This window comes from Fukomys damarensis, unplaced genomic scaffold, assembly GCF_012274545.1.
Source record: "Fukomys damarensis isolate Sample0158 unplaced genomic scaffold, DMR_v1.0_HiC HiC_scaffold_73725, whole genome shotgun sequence".
Taxonomy (NCBI): Eukaryota; Metazoa; Chordata; class Mammalia; order Rodentia; family Bathyergidae; genus Fukomys; species Fukomys damarensis.
This window is the reverse complement of record NW_022974637.1, coordinates 35,781-44,072: the sequence shown is the minus strand read 5'-3', so window position 1 is coordinate 44,072 and position 8,292 is coordinate 35,781. Positions and strand designations below refer to the sequence as shown.

Below are 8,292 nucleotides of genomic sequence, written 5' to 3'. Positions count from 1 at the left end.
GACACGGGACACGGTCAGAGACACTGCTGCATATGTCTTTATGCCAGCACACAGAAAAAGAAAAAGCACACATGCAGAGAGGAAAAGAGGATGAGCTTGACTGCAACATTTTGGGGCGGGGGTTGATTTTTGTTTTTTGTTTATGGTACTGGGGATCGAACTCTGGTCCTTGCGCTTGCAAGGCAGACCACCAAACAGCCGAGCTAACCCCCCAGCCCTCAAATGTGCTATGTGTTTATTTTCTTTTTTCTTTTTCTTGGTACTGGGGATCAAACTTGGGTCCTTGCGCTCACAAGGCAGGTGGCAGAACCATTGAGCCAAATCCCTGGCCCTTGTATAGCATGTTTTTCCTGACTTTCTAGCTCTATCGGTTGAAATTGCAGTGGGAGATAATGAACACAGACAAGTGCTTGGAAAGGTGAAGTTGTGATTTGTTCCTATGCTTTTAGAATTATAATCAGAAGAGAGGTTCTCAATGGAGGGAATTTCTACCACTTGTTCTGCTAAAATAAAAGGACACTTTAAAATGCTAATAACTATGACTATTCTCTAAAGAAAATAAAGACAGGAAATAACATTTAAATAACCTAAAGATATACTCAAAATCAGTTTTTATAGCTCTCAGTTCATTCCCTTGTATCATGATAAAATATGAAATTTCTTCACATAATTTATTTTTAATCTATGGCTGCAAAAAATAGGAAAATGTAATCATTAGCAGTCAGGTAAAGAACTAGATGAGTATATTGGTGAGAGAATTCATGAAGTTCAGATAATTTTTCACTGTGGTAAAATATGGATCCCAATGAAAAGCCTATCAAAATAATTAAAGATAAAAATAATGGTATGTTCATACTGTAGGGCCACAATCATTAATTTATGCTTTAAATACCTTCATGTGAGTTTAGTCACAAGATTTTACTTTTGACATTAATAAATAAAATTACTATATGAGGTGAAAGTGAATATATATGTACTGTCCTTGTTTTGTTCATAGTATAAAATATGTACAAACCGTGGTTAAATATTACACAAACTATGTTACATATAGATATTTATAACTCTATAAATGTGTGCTTTTTAGATTTGCTTTTACACTTTGCATGATATAAACTCAATAGCCTATGACTCAAAATTATTTACACAACAAAAGAACCTATAATGCAATAGCACACCGGAACATAAAACCTGACAATGATCATATACAAAATTTTGAAAACCCACTATCAATAACAACAAACCTCGCATAAGGAAAGATTCAAAAGTATAGCTTGGATTACCTAGATCACAAACAAGTCACAATACTGTGAAAACCATTTTATTAAGTTAGATTTGTAAGAAGTAGTACTTTGTGGTCCCTAACACCAATCTGAATAAAATCTCTGTGCCCATGCCTTGGTTATGTTGCAGACAGGGTCCAGAGACAAAGATGGTCTACTTTAAATGTTTTTTGTGAGTTTTCTGATAATTTCAAGCTACTATATGACCCAAGTGAGAAATAATATAAATGTGAATTGTCCATACAGGAGAACATGTTTAATATAGCTATTGCATAGATACCTTGCCTTTTTCCACAAGACAGAAAGTCCATTTAACAATAAGTAAACCACAGGTTAGGAAACTATCTGTTAGGGAAATATTATAAAAATGTCACACTATCTGTTGATATATGGAAATAATAGGAAATAAAATAAAATTGAAATAAATCTGCATCACTATTTCCTAAATATACTTACAATTAAGTAAAGCTCAGAATAAGCTGATCAACCATTGGAGAACATAAAATTTTCTTAAATCTTAAAGGACTTCCTTGGGGGAGTGGAGGCTTTTGATTTTTGTTTCCTGGTCTTTTGGGAAGAGAGGAGGCAGGCAGCTCATTATGTGGATGTGAACCTCAGCTGCCCACGTGTGGTGTCACTCGACGTGGTCTGGTCTTTGGAGACTGAACCCAAGAGGGCCTCTCAACCATCGCCTCTGCTTTTATTGAAAAATGGCATGAAATGTGGTAATTTTACACATAATCCAATAAAAGGCTTATGTTCTCTAAAATTCGAACAACTTTGATAAAGATCAAATACAGAAAATGAATGGAATTGCAGGAACTCAAAAATACCACAAAACCAAGTTCTGATAAATTCAAATGTTCTAAGAATGAAACAACTAAAGTTTTTAAATTCCCTTTTTTATTTAAAAAAATTAATTCATACATATGTTCAGCACTTAACTGTTATATGCTTCTCGGGGAGCTGACACAAATATATAATAGGCCAATTTTAAACAACGCATTTGAAGCTTCATTTTGATGAACTATTCTATTGCACAGGGAGGGGGTTCTCAAGGTCAGGGATGAGGCCAGATGTCCCACTTCATGCTGAGTGCCTCTGGGGTCTGTTAACTTTGAACTAAGCAAAGCAGATTACTGTTAGAGACAGCAGAAGTCACTTTACATTTTCCTAACATTTTGTAGGTTTTAGTTTACTTGAAAAAGTTCTCTCTATCAGCCAATGCAGGCCTTACATGAAAGCCCAATCCGAATGCCTTGAATGTGTCTCTTACTGAATGTATCACATGTAAATGTGCCCGCCTTTTAAATGTTTCACTCTTTCCACTTTGTACTACATACAATTCCGGCCACTTTGACGTTTCCTCAATAACCCGGGACATCTGCCACCTTTTTACTTTGTTTCCACCTGTACCCACTTCCCAGAAATCTCCTCTTTTGGGAATTCCAGTAGCCATCAGATTTCCACATCTCAATTATTTCCTCTGCTATACAACAGGCTGCATCAGTAACATAGGTTCAAAACATTCTGACTACAGTAAAACTTTACTGCTCAGTAAGAAAAGAGTAAACAAAAAATGAAGCCTTCTACATGTGTCCTATATTATTTATAATTTTCATGAACTAACTCAAATGAATTCCTTTTTTTAATGTTACTTGCAGCACTTTTTAAATGCTTTAGAGTTGCAACTTTTTCTCTACAACTTTGGAGTACTTTTTCTACTAAATTGCTTATCTTTCTTTTTTTTTTTTGGTACCGGAAATTGAACTCGGGTCCTTGCGCTTGCAGGGCAGGCCACCGAACCGCTGAGCTAAATCTCCGGCCTGCTTATCTTTTTCTTCACTTTCCAACATGTCCCTAATAGTTGCATCTTTTCCTAATGTCTAACATTTTCATTTCAGTTAGGGCTTTAGCCGTTAGGCATGGAGAAAATCTTAACCTATGTTATCATAACTTTAAAGGAAATTAATGCATATGGATATACACAAAGGCACTCTTATCATGTACTATTTTAAATTAAAATTCCAAGCCATAGTCAGATTCTTCTATTTTCTAATCTTTAATGTTACTTCCAGCCATTACTCTGCATGCTATTTTGTTTCTCCTAGATGGAAGCTCTGTAATTTTGTGTCAAACGAAATGTACAGTTAAGACTCTCTTTGGAACTGTGCTAGAAAATAATGCAAATTATTTGTCTTTATCATTTGAGGATAGAATTAATAAATGCAGTTTAAATATGAAACTTAAGGTACATTTTTATTTGAATGTTGCCATTGTCAGGAAAAATATTAATGATATAAGAAAAATCATTCCAAGGAAACATCTTAAATTTTCTCTGAGATAATGCATTCAATAAATGCCTATTCATATTTTTTGCTTGGAATTTCTACTAGATTATTTTTAAAATGACTGTGAGTTTCCTTAGATGTGAGCATGATAATTTTTTAGGAGATCATTTTTTAACTTCGAGTGACAGAGAAACTAAGAGCAACCACTCAGGGAGATCAAGCAGCAAAATGCTATCTTGATACTAGTTTGTATTCTGTGATGGAATCTTTGGCACAAACAGAAAGTTGATTAGCTGCTTAGTAGCAGGTTATCAGAACCATGAGGTGAGTCAAGTGTGAGTCATCTGCACCACACTGACCTTAACCTGTTGGCAGCAGTTTTCACATCACTATTCCTCAAGCTGTAAATCAGTGGGTATAGCATGGGAATCACCAATGTATAAAACACAGCACAGACCTTCTCCTGTTCCAGGGAGTACTGGGAGCTTGGCTGGATGTAACTAAAAGTCACGGACCCATAGAGTAAGGTCACGGCACTCAGATGTGAGGCACAGGTGGAGAAGGCTTTGAGCCTCCCCTGCACTGAGCGGATTCTCTGCATGGCAATGACGATGCAGATGTAAGAGACCATGACCACAGTGAAAGTGAACATTGCGATGACCCCAGAAAATACCAGAAGCACCAGCTCATTCTCATGGGTGTCAGAGCATGCCAGCCTCAGGAGAGGGGAGATGTCACAGAAGAAATGATTCACGATGTTGGGGCCGCAGAAGTCCAGCTTGAGCAGACCTAGCGTGTGTGTCAGGGCGTTAATGAGCCCACCCAGGTAGGATGCGAGAACCATCTGAATACACACGCTCTGTGTCATAAGGACTGAATATGACAAGGGTTTTGCTATGGCCACATAGTGGTCATAAGCCATCACGGACAGTAGGATGCCCTCCGTGGTTACATACACTGCAAAAAAGAAGCTTTGTAAAACACAGCCATAAAATGTGCTCCACTTATGTTTGGACAAGAAATTGATCAGCATCTTAGGAGCAAAAACAGTGGAGTATCAGATGTCACAAAAGGAGAGGTTGCTGAGGAAGAAGTACATTGGCGTATGCAGTGGGGCATTTAACCAGATCAGGAGGATCATCCCCCAGTTACCTAAAAGTGTGATGATATAAATGAGGGTGAAAAGCAGAAAGAGAGGAATCTGCAGATTGGGACTTTCAGTTAAGCCTATTAGGAAGAATTCCTTCATCCTTGTATGGGTCCAACCTGCCATGAATTTGGGATTATGTTGCTCTTTAGTTGCAGCAAAGATGATAACAGACAGAGGAAAAACAGTATCATTTTCTCCATGATGGAATATACATGCTAGCATAAGACCTTTATGGTTCCCTGCAAAGTGATGGAGAAAAGAGATTAACTTCAGCAGTGGGCCATATATATGCTAGAAATTTTATAAATTGTGACTCAGTAACACCTCAATAATGAGGTAGTCACAGTAATCCCTCAGCTCACTCATGATTTTGTTCAAGAACAATTTGGTTTGCAACCAAAAGCATTCAGCAAAGTTTTGCTTCTGTTCATGAACTCCACATCTGGTGATGAATAGGAAAGCAACCATCTTCCCTAGAATCATGGAAGGAATGAAGTTCATGAACCAAGGTACCACTGTGTTTTTATTCCCTGCTTATCAATTTCTACATTATAAAATGGGAGACTAAGAAAGCTCTTATCCCACAGAATTATTAAAAGATAAAATTGATTTTCTAATCCAGAGACAAGTACCACATTGTCAGGCTCATTTGATGGCACCTGCCTGCCATTTCCTGCATGGACCACAAACTGCCTAACTCACCATGATTAGTTTTGTGTCGTCTTTTGATAGACTTTAGTTTTTACCCCCAGTGAACATCAAAGCACTGAATCCTGCAATGTGCAGCCTTTTCTTCCTTCCATACCTCAAATTTCAGACATTTCTTTTGCCTTACCTTCTGCCCAGCTCTCCCCCTTAGAAGATCTATGACCTTCCCCAAAGCAGATGTGAGCGAGGAGAACAATGTAGATCAGTCTTTTTCATTTGCATTTTATTGCGGGGACTGGTTAAACACTGGGAATGTCATTAACTTGCCACCTCTCTGGCCCCATTTCTTCTTTGTGTAATTTTGCTTTTGAATGTTTTTGAATCAACATTAAAACAGTAAATGTGAAGTAAACATTAGGTACTGAGAAGATCTACCAAACATTGAGGGTGATCCAGAGATGGAAGGAGGAGTGAGGGAAGGAAACAATGAAACATGGGATTAAGATGTGCCAGGTACACGTACCAACTTCACACATGAAATGTGAACATTATGTACTACGCATATGGACTAAAATGAAGTAAAACTAAATCATAAAAAGGAGCAAAAAGAAAAATAAATTTTACATTAACTAACCCCCCAAATGAACATGCAAATTGATTGTAGACAAGCAAGATATCTTTGAAGAACCCCAACTGTATCTATCAAATGTATTTTATTTTTAAAAACATCAGTTGTCAGTTATGCAAATTGATTGTAGACAAGCAAGATATCTTTGAAGAACCCCAACTGTATCTATCAAATGTATTTTATTTTTAAAAACATCAGGTGTCAGTGTCACGTTTTTAGCATGATGTGTCACCAATTCAATGCTATCCGTGGTTAAATGTAAACACATCAATTTATCGTGTATACACTGCACATTCTATAAATTTGTGCGACTTCCAATGTTTGTCAAGAAATATTTTGTTTCCTATAAATGAAGCAGTAGTGAATGAGATAATTTGTCTTGCTTTCAAAGTGCTCATATTCCTTTAGGGAAATAAAGAATATCTATGCTTATATGCACAAAGGTGGTGAGTCCTATAAAACAGCCAAGATGGAAAGTGAACAGAGACAAATAGCAGGTGTCTGCTATTCAGTGAAGTGGTTTCCTGTGGCTGTTATAGCAGTTTAGATCAAAATAGATGGATTTCTCACTTACAGGATGGAGGTCCGAGGTTTCAAATCAGTTTGCCAAGACTGAAACCTGGGTGTCAGTGTGACCACATTCCTTCCAGAGTCTCAAAGAAAGAATACATTCTATTGCCTTTCAAATTTCTAGAGCTGCATTTTTATCTTCTAATTTCAAAGTTAGCGTGGGAGCTCTTTCACCAGTCACAGCTCTGCCTCCTTCTCCATCTGTAGTGGAATCGTGCTTTGAGTGACTTACTTTTACAAGAGCACTAGCACTTTTCTTTTCTATTCAAATAATCCAGAATAATCTTCCTATCTCTGGAGACGTTAGATTGGCCCCGATCTGAAAAATCCCTTTCCTCAAATAAATGTCAATCTGACTTACTATGTCGATTACATTTTTTACATTGTTTCATCTTCCAGAGAACATGTTTTCTACATAAGGCAATATGTAAGGTATCAGTGATTTTAAGAAGGGTGCATGAGTTGAGTCTTCATGAAAGTTCTCATTTAGTGAGGTTAGAGTATGGGTGAAGCCCAAGATGTAGTTGTCTGGCTATTGCTAAATCAAACAAAATCTTTGATTGATAAGTCGAGTTTGGCTCTTCCAAAACTGAAGATATAAACTAGATCCTTCCTCTGTTTTACATCAGTGTCCTTTGGAAGAAGAGTGAGTCTATGCACATTCTGTGAAAAAAAAGAGAGAGAGAGAAAATAGTGTATTCGGACTTAGCAAAGATCTTTTCGTTATTATTAGTGGAGCCAGTTTACAAAAGAGGGATTCAAAGAGTTTGGTGGCTGGAAAAAATTCATTTTATAAAAAGTCACAAGCACTTCTGAGGTGAAAGGAAATCTGGTCTTTTCTAACAGCAACATTTTTTTTTTCTTCTGCAAGTTTTCTTTGTGAAATAGGCCATTATACCCTGGAATATGACGCAGCAGAGCAAGTTTCAGTTACAGTGCACTTCTAGCCTTGGATTGCTCTGTTCTTCATCTATGATAAACAATAAAATAGGAAGAAATAGATCAGAGAACGTATAGTTTTCTACTTATCATTTAAAGAAACAGAGGTGTTTTCCCAATTGAACTGATACATATTTTCAAGATATGAATGTAATAATGACCAGTTTCATGATACTGATGAATAAGTGTCAACAGCAGAGCACATACAACACCACACACACACACACACACACACACACACACACACACACACAGAAAGCACATGAAGGACAGACAGAAGGCAATAAAGCAAATGTGACTATGATACATTTTCAGCAATAGTTCTACCTTTCTGTGTTGAAATCAGAGTGGAAAATAATAAATGCAGAAAAGAGTTACCAAGGGTGAAGATGAGATATGCTCCTTTAGTGTTGTAATTAAAACTAGAATAGAAATTTGTTCTGCAACTAAGAGCGGGCCTTTTGGTGCCATTACTTTAACTTTGACACCATTATTATCATGGGCCTATCGTTGACATAAGACTTCTTTGCAATATTGGTAACTGTGAATATTCTCCTAGGAAAATGAACACTGAAAATCACACTTATAAACACAAAGAAATATTCAAATATGTTTTTTCCAACTATAAGCGCAATACCTTGGATTGTCATGATAAAGAACATTTGTGTCAATAAATAAGAAATCCATGCTTAGCAATTATTTTTGACTTATGACTCCAAAAACTAAAATAGGAAATATCCAAGCATCAGTGAGCAACACGCAACTAGAGATTAAAAAAAAAAAAAA

General features: G+C 36.7%; 1 protein-coding gene across 1 annotated transcript; it reads right to left on the bottom strand.

Moving 5' to 3' along the window:
• Positions 1-3,911: 3,911 nt before the first annotated feature.
• Positions 3,912-4,844, bottom strand: LOC104864941 (olfactory receptor 1052-like). The gene is given in 1 exon segment (XM_010628221.1): positions 3,912-4,844. A coding segment is annotated over 1 exon segment (933 nt).
• Between the last annotated feature and the right edge of the window lie 3,448 nt (positions 4,845-8,292).